A 21,731-nucleotide genomic window follows, 5' to 3' on the forward strand; every position below is an offset into this window, starting at 1 on the left:
ACGCAGGTATGCATCCTCCTCGCTGTTGTATTTCTCCTCTTCCGCTTTTTACTTAATTCTGCCGCACGAGGTGGTTGTCTAGGGGCCTGCTGTGAGAGGTGTTGTAGCGCAAGGGGTTTCAGTGCTGGATGTAGGAATAGGTGATGATGGAGTGTTGGGTAGTGCAGCAGGAAGGTTTGGGGTATAGGACTGGCTGTGGGATGCAGGTGAGGCAGATACAGGGGACATACAGGTTTCAAAGGATGGGTAAGCTGAGGACTGCTGGGATGCTCCTTGGGTCGGGGGAATATCACTCACAGCCAGAGGGGTTGACTGCACAGTGTCGTCATCTGCTACATTGTAAAATGAATTAATGAGAGACGACACTGTGTCAGCCGTCCCCGCTCTGTCCATGGGTGCTACAGGAAGCAGTTGGAGGTTTCCAGAAGTCCTAAAGTAGGATTAACAAAAACGTTGTCAGACATGTCACAAACAGAAGTACTTTCATCTGTGTATTCACATTCCGGTTCAGTAATATCCGGTGGACTGGAGTAATATATTGACAGCACAAACATGCCAGTATTTGAGCATTTCAAAAGTGTTCACTCACAAAAGTACACTCTAAGAAAAAAAGGAGTAAAATGGGGAGTAATTGCAGCTTCTACTCCCTACTCTGCAATTACTCCCCATTTTAGTCCCCTAACCCAACATTTAGTCCCGACGTTTACTCCCCAGGACTGAAAATAGTCACTAAACTTCGCGAATGGTCTCCTGAATGCAAAAGTCTACGTAAATATGTGCGCTTGATCACTTTGAACGACATAAGGCTCACACAACGTCGCAATTTTCCAGCCACACAGAGTAAGAAACAGCTAGCGCATCTTTCTTCGCAAATTGTGCCCTAGTATGGGGCAAGATTTTATATCACTCGATATATCACGGTTGACGGTTCAAAGTATCTTCATGCATGCGCACCAATTATGTACCTGGGACTCTTACAACAGCGCGTGAAATGCGGTCTTCACTCTGTGACATTCATTTACTCCCGAAAGGGACTATTTTTTGTGGCAATGCAATTACTCCCCAAAAGGAGTAAAAGTACTCTCCGTAGGAATCCGTCATCGTAATTAAAAGTACATAAAACACACCACACACACGCGAAGCTTATTGTCAACACAGGTTTATTAACTCACATACTGTTTAAAAGCTCCCGAAAATTTTCTTTCTGTGCCGACTATCACCGGAATCGACGCAGATCTCTGGGCTCCGAGAAGTATAAATTACATTTGCTTAAACGCGTAAGTACACTTACAAGTTCGTCCGCGACTTCTGTCCAGAATATATACTTCGTATTGTCTTTGCACTCGATCACCTTCACGTTCCAATGCACTTATCTTCTTAAAATCAGGCGTTCAACCTCTTTCAACCTCGAATAGAGCCGCCATGTTTTTTATTTACGTGCCGTGCTGGAGCGGCTGGAGGGAGAGCGGTCACGTGCAGTTTCCTGTCACTGCTATTGGCTGGCCGGATTCCGCTCGCGCACTTCACTGCCGAAATTTCTATCCCGCCAGATATGAGCGTTTCGGCTGTTCGCCTATTGTTCTGTCGTTCGGTTGCGAGGATGGACACGCTCAGCACACGCTCCGCTTTAATTCGGCTGGCAAATACGCTCCATGCGGGTGGCGCCTAAACCATAACCGAAGCAGACAACAGAGCAATGTCCCTCAAAGTTCCCATGCTGCTTTGCGCCGCGCGCTTCGTGGCGCGCGCATCTTTTTGAAATCGTCTATGGTGCACTACGCCTGCATTTATGGAACATTTTGGAAATGACAGCCGGCCCGCCTTGCCGCTTCGTAGTAGTCGATGTTGACTGAGAGACCCCTTCCTGAACTCCAAATTCCGTAAATTCCGTCAACAATACTACGGTGCATTTGATTTTCCACTGACAAGGGTAGACAGTTCACCCCGCGTCCTCGCGTTCTGGGTTATGGTCGTTATGGTGGTTATCGCTAATCAACTGCCAGGCGAGAGAGTGACACGGTTGGCGACGCAGGTAAGAGCGGATGTAAGCAAACAAAAGAAACAAAAAGCCAGAGAAGTCTTGACTGACCCGGCACAAATAGGCGGCACATTGCTTTCGGTGGACAACTTTCCTCTCATAAAGCGTTAGACCTTGATTTGTGCCGCGTAGTAGGTTCGAACAACTTTGATTTGGAAAACTTTGGGTTGCCCGGTTTGATGTGGACGAGATATGTGTCAAAATGAACTTGTGTCAAGCCCGCGTCATTGCCCTAGGATTGCCTAATCCAATGTAGTCGGTCTCACAGAGGCAATACATACCAGTTAATGGTTATACTAGTGTCTTGTGAAGTGGCATAGCAGTGCTGGACAGCTCAAAGCAGCTTACACAGTGACGGATCCATCGGCGGGAGGCGGGTTAAATATTACTATGTTTAGGGGTTAGTGAGGGTCGGGATCGACCCCCTTACTGCACATACAATCTGCGCGGACCATAGCGCGTCGTTTTTGCAGGAACCAGGACTCCGACCCACATCCGCAAACTTTCCACATATTGCACTCCAGGTGATAAATTTGTCACCTCTTCAGATTCATCCTACGCACGCGAAAGGCAAGCGTTATTTGTAATTCCTATGTCAAGACTTTACGCCCTTTTTTGGTGTCAGTTGGGTGCGTCATATCGCACACCCTTTCGAGTATAGGAGCTACACCCACCTTTCAGGGTGTATTTCACAACACCTTCAAGCTTTTACGCTTGAGTGTGAGTTATGGGTGTAGGTTGGGTGTGAGTTATGGTACGCCCACATATAATAACTGGTATAATTTTTCGTGTAAATCAACACCTTTGCAATGGCGTAACGTGTGCAGCTTTGTTCCAATATTGAGTGTATCTTACATATCAGCCAAAGTAAATGCATAGCATGAACATGTGTTCTTCCAATATAGTAATTACAACTTGTTATCAATTTGGAACATTTGAAAGATTTGGCATTACGAATGAAAAGCTCACTTAGAAAGGCATTTCCTTTCTATAAGAGAAAACAGATACTACATACATTGTCTGTATTGCGGCCGTCTGCAAATTCGATAGCCCTGCTCGAATTCGAGTCAAAAGGAAGGGTGAGAAGTTTCTATTTGCCATTCATATTCCACGACATATGATAAACATTTCACGATAGGGCAAAACACCCTTAAATCATTGCACCTTTATTACTCCCTTACTGTACCCTTAACACGGAAATGTAGATGTGGACTCAATCCAGACCCAGCTATGAGAGGATCAGCCTCGAGGGAGTGTAATACCAGTGTGATCTGGTGTGTATGTTGCGAAATACACCTAGCATAGGTGATAGTATCGAAAATCTCCAACCAAGGTACAGGACGGTGATTACCCGACGTTTCGGAGCCAGTTCTGCTCCTTCCTAGTGGCCGTTGGCAGCAGCGTTCTTGCCAGTGGTTCGAAATTTCGTGATTCGTCGGATTGTTTTTCAGTCACGGACGGAGGCCGCTGACGTCATCATCATATATCATGATATCACCCACATCATATATACGTCAGCAGCCTCCATCACGTGACTGAAAAACAATCGACGAATCACGAAATTCGAACCACGGCAAGAACGCTTCTGCCAACGGCCACTACAATCACCCCTGAGGAAGGAGCCAGCCCCCCACAGCTCTCGCAAAATCTATCCAAATGCGTGCTACTGCCGCACGGAGCAATCCGTGCCTCTCTATGGTCCGGAACGCCACAAGGCGTGTCCGGATTGGTTGCCGGAATTTGAAACGGCACTCCCTCGCCCTGCGTGCTGCGTACTCCCTCAGCGGTTTAATTTGAAATTTGAACGTTAGGACGCCGGGTCCGGTGGGGTCTGTCGTTGTGAGGCCAAGTGCGTTCGCCGAATTATGGTGTCTTTGTTGTACTGTTTCTCGACACAAAGCATCGGTCTAAACGAGCAGGGGCCAATCGGGATTTTCAAACTGAAGTGTTGTCGTGAATTCTGGCTCGATGAACATGCTCGAGCGCCGTCAGATCTGCTATGGCGGTGACAAGAAAATAGGATTCCATGAAGCAGCAGCATTTTATGTTAGACGTGTAGCAGGCAAGGACATCATGATCAAGAGATTGTGCGCAAGTATGTGACAGTTGTTCGTTGCTGGGAATAAGCTGTGTCGATATGCGTGTTTTGGAAGTTTGAACTTCGTTCCAGTGTGCTAGGAAGCGCTACGCAATGCACTCAGTACGCTCAGTGCATGTAATTGCGTCAACCTGCAGATTGTGCCAGTATAATGACTCAAATACATTTCTATTCATTACGACACTTTTCACGGTTATTTGGGAATCACGGAATAACTTTATGGCTTGCATGAGAGCTAGTAGACTTAGAGGTCAGGGGCTTGGAGGGAGGGTCAGTATGGAAAGCAACAGCCAGAACCAGTCCTATACTACCTATACTATGGGCTCTATGGGGAGTTGGTGAGAGAGCTGAAGGAGCCGAACTGGCTCCGAAAACGTCGGGTATCCCCGTCCCTGTACCTTGGTTGGAGATTTTCGTTACTATCATAGTTCTCACCCAACCAGACACACTTGTGTCGAAGATGTTCACTAACATAGGTGTAAAAAAAATGTAGTGTGTTCCACGAGTGAGCAAGGGTTGAGCACACTGATAGAACTGTGGTAGTGTGTTGTCTGTGTTACACTGATAGAATGTTTGGATTAGTGAAATAGCAAGACACATTCGATCACTGCAAACACGTTCTTCTTTTCCTTCTTTCTCCTTTTTGGAGATTTGATCTCGATTCAGTTGGATTTTGTTGTGCACCTTAGGCTTCGCAACGTGTCTATTAAGTCCTCTACATTTTTTCCACAACGGAAGTCATCAGCATTTTCGGCGTATAAGATCGCCCAACTTCCCACCAAAGCCCATCGCCGTGCCGAACAGAACTGGAAAAAATAATCGTAATGCATTAAGATAAGTAGAATACATGATAGCGCATAGTCTTCCAACGAGTAAGCTACAATAATGCTCGTGACGAAAGAAGCACGCACATCAAAACAAGATCAGAACATAACAACAGAGCCGTACATTAAAAGGGAGTCTGGCCATTGGGAGGAGTCACAAAAAGAGGCTCGACTTGTCAATCACAGTTTCGCCCCACTGATTGGTTTGCTTTTTATCCAGGGGGTCGCCATGACACCATACTGCCACCCAAAATGGCGTCGAAAACAAACACAGTGAAGCGGGGATTTCGTGACAAAAATTATTCGGACTACTGTTTTTACGCTGCAAATGCACATTCTCATATACGTTTCTCGGAAATCAGTTTCAACTTACGCTCATCCGTCGATATCTAATCGAAAATACGTTTTGTCGCCGATGTTAGGGCCTAGTGAACACGGCGATCACAGCGAAATCCATAACAAAAACGGCGCTGTGCTGTACAATCTTATATTTAACAGCTGGATTTCATGGATATAAACATTCTTGCCTCTTATATTCCAACTATTCATGTAGATTTGTTTAAAAATCATACCGACAACAGAATGTGTCCCAGCAGGTGTTCTGCCGGCAGCGGTACAACGACGAAAGCAGACGACAATTCCCGACGTGCCTTACGCTCCCTAGGTGGTGCTTATCAAATTTGCACCAACAATCCACTAATTTTGGCAGATTGCGGGAGGTATTCATTTCAATCCCATCCAATCCACTGCCCACTCAAAATGGCGCTGCCCATGTTGGATAGGGGGCAATAAGCGAGGATAGGCTGATTGATAGCGCCCCATATTTCAAGACTTTATTGGTCGGAAAGCTGAAAAAGTGGGTGGAGCCTCAGTATAGGCATGACCCATAATGGCCAGACTCCCTTTTAATATACGGCTCTGCATAACAAGTAAGGCAGGCGACATCTGGTGACCACTATGGAAAGTGATTCGGTCTGGACTTGGATATAATGGTTGGTGCTGTTCACCGGCAATGAAGACGTGCGATGCGACATGAGATCATGTTTTCTTTTCTTTTTCCTTTTTTTTTTGGGGGGGGGGGTATTTTTGGGTTGCGGGGTATCAGGGTTGGGAAAGCACTCCCTTACGCGCTTTGGTGTCTGCGCTTCTGCCAGCCTGGACAGCATTACGTTCTGTCTTTCCGAGTCGTCCCTGTTATGGAAAGTAATTAGGCTGAAACATACGAAGTGGCAAACTCGACACAAGCCTCGAGGTGCATGGTGACGTGAACAGTTGAAATATGGCAGTCGCCACTGTGTGGCTTTTTCGAGTACTGCCACATTTCAGTTTCTGCTGTGTAGATTGCAAGGCCCCCCCCCCCCCCCCCCCCCACACACACACGACCTGGGTGGTGGTAGTGACGTAGAGGGGGAATTCCCCCCTCCAATTAGCTCGCGAGACTTACCTTCTTCTGTAATGACCCAAGATTATCCGCGGAGAGCATATCTAGGCTACCCCACTTGTGGTGGAACACATCGTACCCGATGTACTGGAGTCTTTTCAGTTTACACCACTGAAATCAAATGTAAAAGACAGGTAAGTATGCCAGATAACAACACAAAAAGCCGGGTTATCCTTGGTGCCAAACTACGTTCAGGCGTTAGATGACATTCTTGACCTTTTGTGACACGATCACACCACTACGTCGCGTATTTACTTACGCCTCTTCCCGCCATCATGTCTACGTGACATGACATGACACGCCGTCATGACATGTGGCCTACTGAGTTACCATTTTGTGGCACAAAGCAGCTTCCATATTTAATTCACGGTAGTCACCACGACACCCGTGAGGCGAGCACCTGACAACTCTCAATCCCAATGTAGTGCCTCGTATGATTCAGCCGATTCATCTTGTAAAAAAAAACGGTAGGAGACCATGTGCTTGCAATGATACACGTAAAATATTGTTGTAAAATATGTAAGTTGAGCTACCATCACCATTGCATGTCTCCTGTGAGCTTCCGTCTTCCGCATTCCCAACATTTCCCAGGTGCTTTATACAGGGTACTGCACAAGTGGCACGGTGCGACTTCTGGAGACTTTTGCCGCTTTTTAAATTGAACTGCCAAGCGAACCTGACTTTTACAGAAATATCAAGCCATATACACTCCAAAAAAACTACGCACACAGAAAGTCGAAAAAAAATTCCGAAAGAGTTCCGCTTGTAGCCACGCTGCTTGACTGTCGCAAAAGAAGAGCGCACAGAAGATGCGGGGAGAGGAGAAAGTGTTTTCGCCTCTTGTTTTACCTTTCTTTGCCCCGCTTTGGCCTTGATGCTGGTGACAACAAGTGAAGGCAGGGACACTTCCTCCTCTACACGCACATTTCGCGCGCGCTACTTTGCTATAATCTGGTTCCGATTTCGCACATGACAGGCGGGGCTAAAAGCAGAATTCTTACTAATTTGTTCGGCTATTTCTGTCGCGATTCTGTGCATAGTTTTTGTTGGGTCTGTGGCTATCGGTGTTGGGACTTCGCTTCGAAGTCAGGTTCGCTTGGCAGTTTTCAAAAACTGCCCGAAGCCTTCCTCAATTGTTGCAAAAATTTCCTAAGGTCCCACAATCCTCCTGCACCAGTTCCGGCAAGTTTGGCGCCATCCATCCGTTGCGCGGACGACTATGATTTCAATAAAGGGCGTCAGAGGTGACGTCAGCCTTCCGAATAAGCAGTAACCATGGCGCGTTTAGGTTTGCGTTGCATTCGGTCTCCCTGACCGAACTATACTAATGATCCAGGGCAACAATACCAGATGAGAACAGAAAAACATAAACCATCAGGTTTAATGACACATATAAATTCGAAATACATAGTTATCACAGATTTAGATAAATAGAAGGACATCGCCATGACTGATGACCATGTTTTGTTTTCCGGAGGTACGGAAAATTTGACTGGCTGAAGATTAAGATGAGGCAATCAAGGGTCCCACACACGCAGGCCGTGGCCCGCAGTGAGCTATTCTGTAAACCAAGGGACAGAATAAACAGAATAAAGGAACTATAGGAACTAGGGAATGAACTAGGCTTTCAGCTATTGTCCTTAGCCTTGCGCGCCGTATAGTGCTGCCCCTGTCCATGTTAGGAAGCACATACGCATTTCAGCAGTTCTTGTGGCTAATGAATCGCAAAAACTGATGCTCACAGCGACGTGGTGTGCCCGTGCAACTACGGTGTAGGTTGTATAATAGTTCAGAACTAATAGCGGAGATAAGAATTATGACACTTAGTTTATGGGCTTGCAGAGCAGCAGCCGTGTCTCCGGATATCATCCGCGAACTGTAGGAGCACTGCAGACTGATGTTTACATCAGGGTCATTCTACGCCGACTGATCCAAAGGTCCTACGCCCCCCCCATCAGTTCAAGGAATAAAAAACTTCGGACTACACACAGGCATTTGCTGACGTTTCACTAAAAAATATCGAACCTTTCTGCAGTTACGATGTCTGCAAATTTATGCATTTGGGCAAGTCCGCCCTCTCGGCTTCTTGCTTCGTAATATGGTTTGCGTAATTTGTGTAAATATTTAATATTTTTCGCCAACCCTTTGGCAAATGCTTATTGGTAGGACGGATTATCTATGCTTTTTGTTTGGTGTGTGTGTGTTCTTTTTAGAGGTGTCGAGCACATACCTGCCAAATCTGCTGGATTTTGTTCAGTCTCCAGACTGTACGGACGCGCCCTCCAATCTCACGGAAAATTGGGGAACTCTGCTTTTATTATCTAATTATCCTTTAAGTGCTGCGCGAACGTATTCCTGGAGAATTAGACAGACCATAACACACGTGTGTTTAGCGGCATGACCATCCATGGCTGGAGGTGGCGGCAGATAGCGTGTTTCGTTCTGCCAGTGTTTCTCGAAAAGACGCGCTATTGTTCTATCGTCAGTATACTCTGGTACAGTAGTTTCGTCTCCTCCGATCGAGCTCTCCAGACAGAAGAAATATCTGTACGTGTTCGTCATACATGTCAAGTGCATTTTCACAGGTTTTCTGGTTGAGCACGACCAGTCGCAGAGTGTAAGCGACTACGTATGATCACTGTTCCAGAAGATGTTCCCAAATTTTGACGGAGCGAAGGGCTAGAGGTGTGGAAGAACGAAGACCACTGCCATTATCGCTGAAATGGGTGCAGCTGCACGATATGCAGTGTCCCGATATGATGAATCTTCGGAATTGCAGTTGACGGAAGCAACGATAGCGCCTCGCAGCTCCACTAGATAGTGGCTATACTATTTCAAAGGCACAATACTAATGTGTTCCCTCTCCCCAGGCGCACAGCAGGCACTCTCCCAAATTTTGAGTTTGTCAGGTTGGCAGGTAAGCGACCAGGACGTTTGGATCATTTGGCGAATGAATGACCCACAAAGATTGCCTGAACATAACAATGTCCAACTGACAAATATTATGGTGTTATGAACATAGCATTACTATCTGGTCAATGGCTTCCTGTATGCACTTGGAAGGTACTAAGCTACCAAAAAGACAGTACATTCGACAGCTCTTTCGCACGCTCAATATCTATTGAAAGTTGATATTTTGCATTTTTGGACTGGTCAGCCTACGGGAGTATGCATCATCAGGGAGCATCAGTAACTGGAGTTTGATATTGCAATTGCAATATTATTTCTAGAAGTTCAACACTGTGCGTTGTGATATTACTAGCATTACGAACTAGTCATTGTCTAGCCCTTGATAAGCGCCGTACTATGACTGTCTTGCCGCAATGCTCCGCGAACGTGAAGTGCACACGCTGGTGACTCTTGCAGTGTTTTAATAGCTTTGCTTAAAATGTGGTTCATGTGTGAGCTGCATGTCACTTTTACAGGTACAGCACACATTCCTGAAACAGTGCACACATACAGAAAAAGCTTTTAGGTGCGGTCTAAGTAAAGGGTAGTGAAGGTATAATCGTAGACATTATGGCTAGTTAAAGGCTAGTACAGGGCTAGAAGCCGCCTCAGCTTGCGTATATAAAAAGTTGGGCTAGGGGTAGAAGTTGGATGTCGAAGTTGAGACGTCTAGGTGGCGTCACCTTAGCTATGCTAGAGGAAGGCTAGAGGAACTCCCCTAGACATTCAGGCCATTGAGAGACGTCTACTAGACCTGCCAGACGTCCAAATTGAGACGCCGATTCGACATTCATTGCCCCACCTTTGGCTGGGGTTCATGTTACACATGAAATGCAGTAGCTTGTAGCGTGCTACACGACTAGGGTTATCAATCGGGATATCCCGAAATCCCGGACAATTTTTGACGTGATTTCTTCCGGAAAATCCCGGGGTTTTCCTGAGAGCAAATATGAATGAAAAATCAAACACCTGCAGGCCATCAGGCACAGACTCACCCCTTAGTAAGGAACTGGAGGAGCCAGAGGACTGCTGCCTACGCGTGGGTACAGATATTTGCTGACTGTCGTTTCTTCTAGCGCAGAAGCTGAACGGACCTTCAGACTAGCAGCCAGTATTTTCACAAAATTTCGCTCCGAACTGGGAGACACCACCCTCGACGCTTTGTGCTTTCTCAGATCGTGTGTCAATCATTGTACAATGTGATAAGCACGTAGCGACGTGTTGTAAACTGTTTAGTGTTTAGTTTCTTTCCATTCGTCTTTTTTTTGTTGCTGTTACACAGTGGAAATTACTAAGTAATATTTCCTGTGACTTCAAGTGTTGCGGAACTCGCATTCTTTTCACGCGCAACAGTGAAATGCACATGAATAGAAAAGGAATAGCATTGTCATAGCAGAAAAAAATAAAATAAAAATAAAATGTAAGCATTTCGTCGGCATTATTTTACCAAAGTGGTTACACTGCGAATTTTCGAGTGCCTTCCTTCAGCAAAAAGGTAGAATTGACGGAGCGCACATGAACTGCGCACAACACGCAGGTATAGTCACTTGAGGTAAATGGACTTGGTTAGATAATTCTCACCCGCGCAGAACCATACTTGGAAGCACCATCTGAACTCGTCACAATCCCGAAATCCCGTCCCGGGATCCCGGGATTGACAGCAAAAAATCCCAAAATCCAGGGACTACAAAAATGGCTCAGGATTGACAACCCTATACACGACGCAGCATGGCATGGGAGTGTGTGATTCAAAGAAAGCTTCTGGAAAATGCACAGAATCCCACAAAAAGTTTAGAATGTGATTGGTATTTTGTTTTACGGCGCTCGTCGTTCCAAAACATGGTCGACGGTGTTACAAATTGATAAATCGTACGTAAAACCTGTCCCATAGCAGCATGCGGTTTCTCAAATACATAGCATGCTCCTTTCCTGCAAAAATAAAACGTTGTTCGCATTTTCTTGCTAAAACGGTTGTCGAAACGTCAGTCTATTTCCTAAAATGATTGACCCTGCACTGGGCAAGGGCTGTAAAGGAACTAACGAAGCCGTGACTTGTAGTAACAATAGTAACTTATAGTAACAAGACGCGACTTGATACAAATTGTTCGAGCTCACAAAACGGAAACGACGAATTCCAGTCACAACATCGCACACAGCTTCGTTCACGAAGGAGTCCGCGGCTGCTGCATGTTTACTCATCGCGGAAGCAGCGGAACACGGCTTCAAGCACATATCGATATTGGCATAGCTGACCTTTAACACTGCAGTAAAGTTAGCCCGCAATAAGTTACTTAGCCTGCGAACGATCACTGATAGAAGCAGTTTGCGCTGAATGTACCAAGTAACCAACATAGAGACTATAGTTCATGCCATTGCTATACTACGGAATACCTGATTTGGCGTTGTGTTGTCCTATCTTTTCATTGTGGAGCCGTTATTTAGTACTAGGGGTATACCGAGGTGGGCGCCACATGAAATTTTCGTGATATATGTGGCTCCACAAGCTGATTATACCTGATATATTGGGATATCCTATAGGCACAGGGGAGTCCCGTACCTTACACGCTGCAGAGCAATGCAGCGAGTCACAAGGATCGCATCAGTAAGCACGCACGGGGTTGATGTTGAATAAAACCAAAGTTTACACTTTCAGGATCACCCACGTGGTCCCGCTTGCCCATGCTCTGTCTGGTGCGCCGCACGTGGTGCTTACCTGATTATACGATCTCAATGTCGTTGTTCTGCACGACGAGCCCACAGGGTCAGTAAGTTTCCAGAGCTTGTACTCCACAACTACTGGCGACACTGATAGAAGTTGCCTCGCCCGTATGTCCGGTGGCATGTGCTGTCGTAACTCCAAGGCAGCTTCCTGCAAGGTAAAGCATATTGCATCAGGAACTCCTATTAGGCATGATTGTGTGCATGCATGCATGCATCCTTGTACATGCATGCATAGCGCACCGCACGGTGCACCGTCCGTGCATTACTTCTGACGGCGTTACTGTATCCGTTATGAGCAGTGAATTAGTTTTTGATAGTTTGGTACTTTTTGGTAACTTTCGTGCAAGAGGATGTCGGTTTATGCAAATACATTAACGCTACATGTATATATAACCAAACAAATAAAGGTACCACAAAACAGGCTTCCAAACCAAGAAAACAAAAACCAGGCAGCAATATAAAGAACCACATGAGCAACCGTCACATTGAAACAGACATGGGGCAGGGACAGTCGGGGAACGGGGACGAAGATTCGGGGAACTGGGAAGGTTCTGTGGTGCAAATGAGGGCAGAAGTGTGTGGAACACAGAGTTCTTGTTGCATTGCGTGGGAAGTCCACCATAGGAATTAATTCACTCCAAAGAGTCAGTCAAGAGTCAATTATCGCAGGCCGTGTGAACGTGTGCAACGGCGGTGAAGAGCAGTACCAGACTTTGATCTGTCTGGGACCTCGCACTGACGCAGAAGGGGCCACGCTCGCTGATTGGTTCAGAGAAATGTCTGCTACTCCACTGCCGTCTGTGCGGTGTCGTGCAAAACCATTACTCTGGGCTCGGTAATAATTCGGCCGCTCCTAACCCCAATTCTCCGTCATCGGTGACGTGGCAGCGCGTGGAGAACCAGATTGCATATATCAAGACATTTCGTGCTATTCGGTATTTCACCAGGTCACTACCATTTATTTTAAAAGCAAGCGGTTATCCTGCCTGTTAAAATGCACTATGCGAAGTAATTCAGTCAACTGACGCACAAATACCGCATAATTCGATTTTGTAAAATCCAGAACAAGCTCGACGGTTACCCGAAACGAGCTAACGAACCGCCCGTCATTTTGACGTCCGGGGGGAACGAGCGGGCATCTTCAGACGCGTAGTGACCTCGTTTATCTCGGATATCCTCTGACTCCTTCCCGACTTGCTGCGGGCAGAAAACTGACTCGTGAGAATACAGGGTCAGGGTTGGCTTTACAGAACGGTCATCTGGTATTTTTTGCACTCTGAACCTCGAGTAAACGAACATCGCTATACAGACGCCGCTCAAGGCATGGGCCGCTTAGGCCGTGGGATTCTGGAGGCCATCCTGATTGAGAAGTCCGCGAACAACGTTAGCCAAAAATATGTCAACCTGTCAGTTGCCAGTTGAACGCTGTTCTGTCCGTGTCTCTGCTTCGCATGACGTTCTGTTGCTGGCGGCAGTGACATTGGTGAATATAAACACAGCGCAGCACTATAAGCTCTCCTTCAGTTCGTTTCAAAATGACCGCCGCATCGCCCATCGCCTTGACTAGCACCTTTGCTGGCGAGTCAGTTAATACCTCATTAACTGTAACTATCTATCTGTAACATCACTAGGTAACCTATTCCATTCATCAACTGTATGAGGAAAAAACTATATTTACAAACGTCTATACGTGAACGCATAGGAACAATGTTCAGATGTGCAAAGTCCATGGGGTATGTTAATCTGTTTATGAGCTATTAAATGCAAAAATTTTAACCTTTCAAGGGCACGCCTCTGCCACAATGGAACCAGACCCAATGAACTCAGTGCGGAAGATGGAGAAAACTGACTGTCGTAAAGTTTCATAAGAAATCTAACTGCCTTACTTTGAATTGATTCCAGAACATTAATGTCAGCATTGAAATGAGGGTCCCAAACAACAGAACGTATTAAGGTTTTATACGCAAGGACCTTGGTATCTGTGGAGGCCAATTTTAACGTTCGTTTCAGGTAGCCAAGCTTCTACAGAGCATTTGACGAAACAATTTTGACATGACCCAGATATTTATACGTATCAGCCTTACGTATTGCATGACCGTACATAAGAGGGCTGTTCCTGTTGGTAAGACAGCACAGCGCATTTAGAAAAGTGACTGGTTAAGATTGATTTGATCATCCACTGATTTCACTCTAGAATAACAACATCATTCTCTAACAACATCATTTATGAATAACAGAAATATACATGGTGCGGGTGCCGACAATTTTCCTCCACAAAGCTCAAAAGCCAAAGCGAAGAACTATCGAAAGGCTGCTACTCCCGCTAGCAAGCCCAACAGGTACGCATCAATCGTTGCTTGAGGTACACGGCACGTTTTGCGTGGCTGTTTATATTCAGTGTGTTTCTGTTTGACAAGGATCAGTTTCTTTTGACTTTGACGGAGTAGGTTTATCGTACAGGTGTATTTAAGAAGATGAAACATTCCTTACGGGTCCTGTGACTAGCAGGGATTGAAACTTCCAAGTTGCAGGTTTGGAGTCTCAGAAACAACAATCTCAAGGACGTGGATTACCTGGCTTGACCAGAGAGAGAGAGAGAGAAGAGAAGGTTCCGGGTTTTCGGATGTATCCGAAAAATATAATTTAAGCAGTTCGGATTAATCCGAAATACTCCGCTTAACAGATGTAGATGGGTAGAAATCCAGCGAACCGGTAGAATGTAGGAAGGGAGTTGCCTCAGGACAGAAGCCGGCTTCTGTCCTGAGGCAACTCCCTTCCTCCGCTTAACAGAGGTTTTCCATGACAAGTTGACAACCGGGTTATTGTTCTTGGCCTCTTTTTGTGTCCAGGGTGTCGGATACCGGCCACAGCGCGACATAATAGTTTCTGTGACCTAGCGTTTTCTTCGACAGTCATGCCGACCACGATTCACCGCCCGGATTTCCCCCCAGTCTGTTTCCCGATTTCCTTGTCCTACACGTGACCTAAGCACTAAAATGAGCATTCAACCGAGGGCATACGGAGTGGTCTCTTTGAAAGGGGAACTAGTTACACTGCTGACGACAGGAAGCGACACAAGCGAAAGCTGCCCTACGACTACGTCAAGGGGTACCCCGATTTCGAGGAGCTCACATTGTCCCGTGATCGCGATGCAGATATTGTTGTATGTAAGTACCGCTGCATAACAGTGAGCACTGTACACGGAAAGGGTGCATCTGAAATTGCAGAATACTTGAGTGTGCGTCGCACGAAAAGCTTGTCACTTTAGCGTTGAAGCAATAACCAGTAATGCCCATAAATAAACTCCCAAAACCCAAATCCCTATCTACAAGCTACGAAAACGAATTCGATGACTGCGGTGCACTTTGTTACTTGCGCCTTTTTACTCCAGTGTGTTCCTGGCCTTGTCATGAGGACATTCCAATGCTTAATTCCAAATTTTGCGTCTCGCTCTCTTCCCGCCATGATCAAGAAGCTTTGTCGATTACCAACACCCCCTAATACATAAAATAAATAAACCTAAGCGGAAAGCGGAAGAGTGCTTATTTTCAGAACATACAGGTGGCAGCACAGTGACATTGGGTACAAAAGGTAATTGGTAAATCAACACCTCCTAGATAGCGTCAGACCTGCGCGTGTAATTAATGTATGAAGGCCTGCTTGGCTTTGCTATCTGCTTCGAGCTTTCCTCTCGTTCGCTCTTTCGCTGACCTCATAGCAGCATCCACTATTGTAACAGCGGGCATTCCTGTGTGACGTAGGGCGTACGCCTTCTTATCTTGGAGGTGTTTGGTGTTTGGTTCTGAACTGAGAAAAAGGAAGGTGCAATCGCAGCTGTGGAAGTGTAGTCTCGTATAGTGTAGTGTGTTTCTACACGAGTCCGGCGGTGATGGAATGTCCCAGCGAGCAGATGTGTATAAGTTCAGGCTAGGGCGGTGCCAGTAGAACAGACGAGCCAGCGCAGCAGCGCGTGGCAGCATCATTATCGGTGGCCACTACACCAAGCGAAAAGTCGCGAAGTCCATGACGTTTCTCGCAGATAATCGCTATTCTTCTGGGATTTTGCGGGAGTTTGGTTTGCTTTATTGTGAAATGGGGTGAACAATGGGGTGAATGAGGCAAACCGTTCATAACATGGCTTGCGTCGATAAGCGTCGTAGGTCTCGTTGCGTCACGCACTACCAATTGGAGCCGGAAATCAAGACAACCTTACAAACGGTCTGCTAAAACAGCTGCTTTTATGCGTTTGCTATTGATAACGTGAAACAATAGTACGACTATAGTCCGCAACGACAGCCCTCGCAGTATAGCACACGCTGAGGACACAATATGCGAGAAGCGGTAAACAACACGGATGCAAGTCCGAAGCACTGTAATGCTTAATCCGCAGCCTCCGTGGGACGTGCAGTAATTGTTATGACATTTTGATTAGAATGCATGGGGAGCCTTGTGAGTGCGAACAAGAGCACATTGTTAACGATGAACGAATAAAATTCAACAAAAATTTCGACACCACTCCTTGCTTTTGGAAACATGGCGGAAGATGCTTTCTCTGTTGTTCTCTAACGTTAACACCTTTGAATTCTGCAAATCTGGGACCTGCTGTACGACCTATAGTATGGAAAGTGGCCTACCTTTCGCATACTAGTTTTGTCATAGTGCCCATTAATAAGCCATCCAGCAAGAAAATGATAACGCTTTTGCCTTGCCGTAATTTCAAAACTCGCTTCATGAAAACCAAGAAAGGCATGACCGGAAACATGAAAGCTAGAATCGACATCTGTACCACTGAACCAACAGCACAGAATGTTGTCATCGTGAGGGTTCAAGACGCAACAGATTCGAAAGGGAACTGAGCCAATAGTTACCTTAAAAAAAACGTAGGAAAAACTGGGTCATATTACAGTTGCAGGGAAAGGAAAGTAAAACACAGGTTTGCCTTTCATGCCTGACATAAACACTTTCGAAGAGCACAACACTTTGTGGGGAAGACATTGCTTTCACGAAATACAAGCAATGCATTTTACCATGAAACCGCGAAAATAATACACCAGGAAATTCTGACGCAGTTGTGCACCATCGTGGGCAGGGTGTCGAACCGAACCCGGACGAGAAAACCGTGACCGAACCCGAACCGAAATTTTCATGACCTGGTGCTCCTGAGCATCCGTGCCGCCCTGAAGCCCGACCTAGGCTGGAGCTCCGCTGAAGTAGTTTGCGGGTCTGCTGTTCGGCTCCCTGCAGATTTCTTCTCCCTCCACGGCACCTGCCCTTCCCCGCGGAGTACCTCCAACGCCTTCAAAGTTTCTTTTCTTCCCTTCGCTGGCCTAGGCTTCAACATATATTGCGTATAAAAAAATCCGGGAGGTCGACGGGACCGACCTGCCTGAGAAACTTTTGAAGGAAGCTAAGGAAAGAACTTCAGGAAGAAGCAGGAAATTATGGCAAAAAAATTTGGAGTGCAATCCACCTTGCCTTACAGAGGGCATACAGGAAATCAGATCAACTCCCGAATTGATGAGAAAGGCGACTTGGCTACGGAGCCCGGCCAGATAGCGGATGCTTTTAATCACATTACACACATCATTTTACACACATTACTGATAAGATATCATTTCTGCCACGTGATCATAACAACCCCCAGTTTCCTTGTCGCAATCCCATGACCTTCTTTCTGACTCAGACAGATCCCACAGAAGTAGACACTGTTATTAGATCAATCTACTAAATCAATCGGACACGGTATATATTCCAATCTCACTACTAAAGCCATTCATAAAGACACCACGGCGGCCAAGACGCCATTGGCGGAAGTAATGAACAGCCTGTTTCAAGAAGGAATATTCCCGCACGAGCTGAAAATCGCGAAAGTTATACCTATCTACAAGGAAGGTAATCGACAAATGGCTAATAATTACAGACCGATCAATGGAAAGGATCATACTAAATAGACTAGAAAGCTTCATCGCCAACAGACTTCTCTCTGCATCCCAATACGGATTTCGAAGAGGGAGATCCACTACCACTGCGCTCGCTGCTATTACAGAAAAAATTAGGATGAACATTGACTCGAAGATACATACGATGGGAATATTTGTAGATCTCAGTAAGGCGTTTGATTTAATTAACCATATGCTCTTACTCAGAAAAATAACCGACTCCAATACGTCAGCCTGGATGGCAACAACTCATACATGTCCTCGATTTCACTTGGTGTCCCTCAGGGTTCAGTTCTGGGCCCTTTGCTTTCTTTTATTTATAAATGATCTCCCTGATTATTTAGCCGGTACGTCGACATCAATACTCTACGCAGATGTCACCAATATATTTGTTGAAGATAAGTCAATAAATGCTCTATTTCAAAAAGGAGCTCAATATGCTCTCAAAGCTAATACAACACTTGAAAGATGTGTACAGTGGCTATCTTTAAGTAAACTTGTTCCTAATATTAACAAAACACATTACATTCTCTTTTCTGCAACGTCGAAACCCATTCACACACAGTACCATTGTCTCAAGCTGTCAAACCACATCGTACCCCGAGTTACTTCGATAAAATCCCTTGGAGTTGTACTCCACAAACACCTATCTTGGCGGGATCATGTCTCCCACCAAAAAATACATCAGGGATCTACGCCTTATCGATGCTAAGGTCTCTCGCAATAGAAGTTTATGGACTTGCGTATCAGACTCTATTGCGGCCAATCTGCATTTTTCATGCGTTACGTGTAATTATTTCCTCACATTTTAATGACAGCGTCACGTTCGCGTTCAATGCATTGTCTTTGTTTGATGCATATAAGTTGGCAGAGCAAAGATTGTGCATTTTGATATTTAAGATATTTCATGGCATGAACATTCAGCACGTGCAGGCTTCTTTATATACCTCACCCTATTTATTGCGAAAAGATCCATATACCCTTACTGTTCCCACTCCAAGAACAAACTATTTGTTGTACTCCATTGCTTGCCAGGGGCCAAAAGTATGGAATTCCTTACCTTGCGACATACGGGCTTCCACAAATTTAAGGGAATTTAGTAGACGCCTGGCAGCACACTTGTGCGCCTAATCATAGGCACCGATTACATTATTTTGTTACTTTGCATATCGCGACACAGTCGGCTTGCTGCTTTTACACCTTATTCGTATAGCCGCTTCCTTATCAATTCTGTTGTAACTTAAACTTAATTGTTCTTTGTTGTTTAAGAAATATTATCCATGAGTCCTTGACTGCACATGCTCCACACGACCAATGTTACTGTGCTGGAACAAGTGTTTCTAAAAGGTGTGTGTGTATCTGTTGGCGTGAAACTTAATTGTTCTTTGTTGTTTAAGAAGTATTATCCATGTGTCCTTGATTGTAGATGCTCCACATTACCATTATTACTGTGCTAGAACAAGTGTTTGTAAACGGGACTGCATTAGAGGGTCAACCTCGCAGTCCCTATTGCATCATACGTGTATTGTGCATTCCTAAATAAATAAACTGAAACTGATCTCACGTGGAATCACCCAACTCCCCTTTTCCTACTTCCTACATCTTCGTTGTCTGCCTAAGATTTTGTTAGCACCTCTATATATATGCGAGGGGTATTCACGTCAAACCGGGACTTTCTCCCTCCTGAGTGTACAAATGGCTCGCGCGACTTTTTTAGGCATTTTCACACGCGACAGGCCTCCGCGTTCACCACGTGGTGGTCCAAAGTTTGTGCAAACCAGAAGACACGTGCTGGACAAGATGACCGACAACGAGGTGAGCGCCCACATCGAACAGCGAATGGTCATGATTTTTCTCGTGAATGGAAGACTTCAGGCTCAGTATGGCCACGATACACTTAGCAAACGGTGCAAACGGTTTTGGTGCAAACGGTTCCGAGACGGCCGTACATCAGTGCAGGACGATCCCAGCCGGGGCGGCTCAGAGCCCAGTGTCAGTTCCTGAGAACATCCCACTGGTGGAGCGCCTGGTCCTCAAGGACCGACGGATAACATGTCTCGAACTGCCTCGAAATACTTCTGTGCGAATCCTTTACGTGCGATGAAACGTGGGTGCACAATTTCACTCCTGAGTCTAAACGCGTATCAAAACAGGGGAAACACCAGTGCTCCCCAGCTCCCAAGAAGTTCCGAAGCACCCCGCCTGCGGGTAAGGTCATAGCCACGGTCTTCTGGGACAAGACTGGCGTTTTCTGCCCAGTTGTACCACCAGCAATAGTGCATATTACTGCCAGGTTCTCAGGGATGTGCATAGGGGAAGCAAAAGCGGCCGGCCTCATCACCAAAGGAGTGCTCCTCATACAGGACAATGCAGGCTCGCATACCGCGCATCTCACGACACGCACCTTACAGGAACTAACAGGACTGGGAGTTGCTGCTACATCACCCTTACAGTCCTGACCCCGCCCCCGGCGATTTCCATCTCTTCGGGACACTGAAGGCGTTTGCTTGGGGGCCGCCACTTCAGCTGCGACGACGAGGTCAAGAGTGCGGTCATGGCTGCAACATGCCGGTAAGGATTTCTACACTGCTGGCATCCAAGCTTTCGTGAAACGCTGGGACAAGTGTATTAGTGCAGCCGGAGATTACGTTGAAGCTAATTTCACGCCTGTAAGTTCAGTTTACTTTTGCGAAAAATGAAAAGTCCCGGTTTGACTTGAACACCCCTCGTATTTTCAGCATTAGAGCGCGTCAAAGTTGGCTCACACGACGATTCCTTCGTCTCATTGACCTTGATTAATGAAAATTTGATTAGCTTCCCGTTGACAAGGAACAAAGCATCTTTGAGCCACAGGTCTGAAATTCATGTTGAATGATTGACAAGCGTCTAAAATACAACAAGCACGCGTGGAACTTTTTGCATCTTAATTTGTTTCACCATTACAGCGCGTCAAGTTGGCTCGCACGACGATTCAGTCGTCACATCGATCTCCATGAATGAAAATTCGATTAGTCTCGCATTGACAAGGAACAAATGACGTTTAAGCCACAGGTCCGAAATTCATGTCAATCATCTACACGACAACAAACAAGCGTGGCGCTTTGTGCATCTTATTTTCACCATTAGAGCGCGTCAAGTTGGCTCGCCCGACGATTCAGTCGTCACATCGATCTCAATTAATGAAAATTCGATGAACCTCGCCTTTGCAAAGAACAGGCACAGGTCCAAAATTCGTGTTACAGGAGCATGGAAAGGAAATTTAAATGGCTCAAAACAGTTTTTAATTTGTCAAGCAGTGTGTGAAAATCGTTCTCGTAAAATATTTCGGCTGAACATTGTTACATTGTTTCGGCTGAACATTGTTTCGGTTGTTACATTCGATTTATAACATCGCTTCCGTGCCGGGAGGCTCGCGCGCTCCAGCCACAAGCCACTCCCCATTGACTGTGACGTCAAACGTTAAATGTGCTCTCATTCGCTACGGACGTCTGCTTCGGCATGCTCCTTGTTGACAGCGGTTCATTATGTTCTGTTGATTTGAGGCATAAAACAGAGGTGCAAACGAACAATAAGACATTACGCTCACAGTGGTAACGCGATCGTGTCTCTTATAGTCATTGTTTTTGTTTATTATACACGTCTCCAACTAACGAAAAGATCCAGCGTCTCACGTGAGGAGATACGCAGGGTGGCGGTTCGTGCTGTTGGGGAAGCGATGCAA

The 21,731-nt window shown here is 45.9% G+C and overlaps 1 protein-coding gene across 1 annotated transcript in view; it reads right to left on the minus strand.

Annotated features, from left to right (window-relative positions):
• Positions 1-370: 370 nt before the first annotated feature.
• LOC135387717 (uncharacterized) overlaps positions 371-21,731 on the minus strand; it is a 74,927-nt gene continuing 53,566 nt past the window's right edge. Inside the window, exons 16-18 of the mRNA XM_064616815.1 lie at positions 12,064-12,219; positions 6,405-6,512; positions 371-430 (exon numbers count right to left, since the gene is read on the minus strand). Coding sequence (XP_064472885.1) covers positions 371-430; positions 6,405-6,512; positions 12,064-12,219 — 324 coding nt within the window. The remainder of the gene's footprint in view (positions 431-6,404; positions 6,513-12,063; positions 12,220-21,731) is intronic.

This window comes from Ornithodoros turicata, chromosome 3, assembly GCF_037126465.1.
Source record: "Ornithodoros turicata isolate Travis chromosome 3, ASM3712646v1, whole genome shotgun sequence".
Classification (NCBI taxonomy): domain Eukaryota; kingdom Metazoa; phylum Arthropoda; class Arachnida; order Ixodida; family Argasidae; genus Ornithodoros; species Ornithodoros turicata.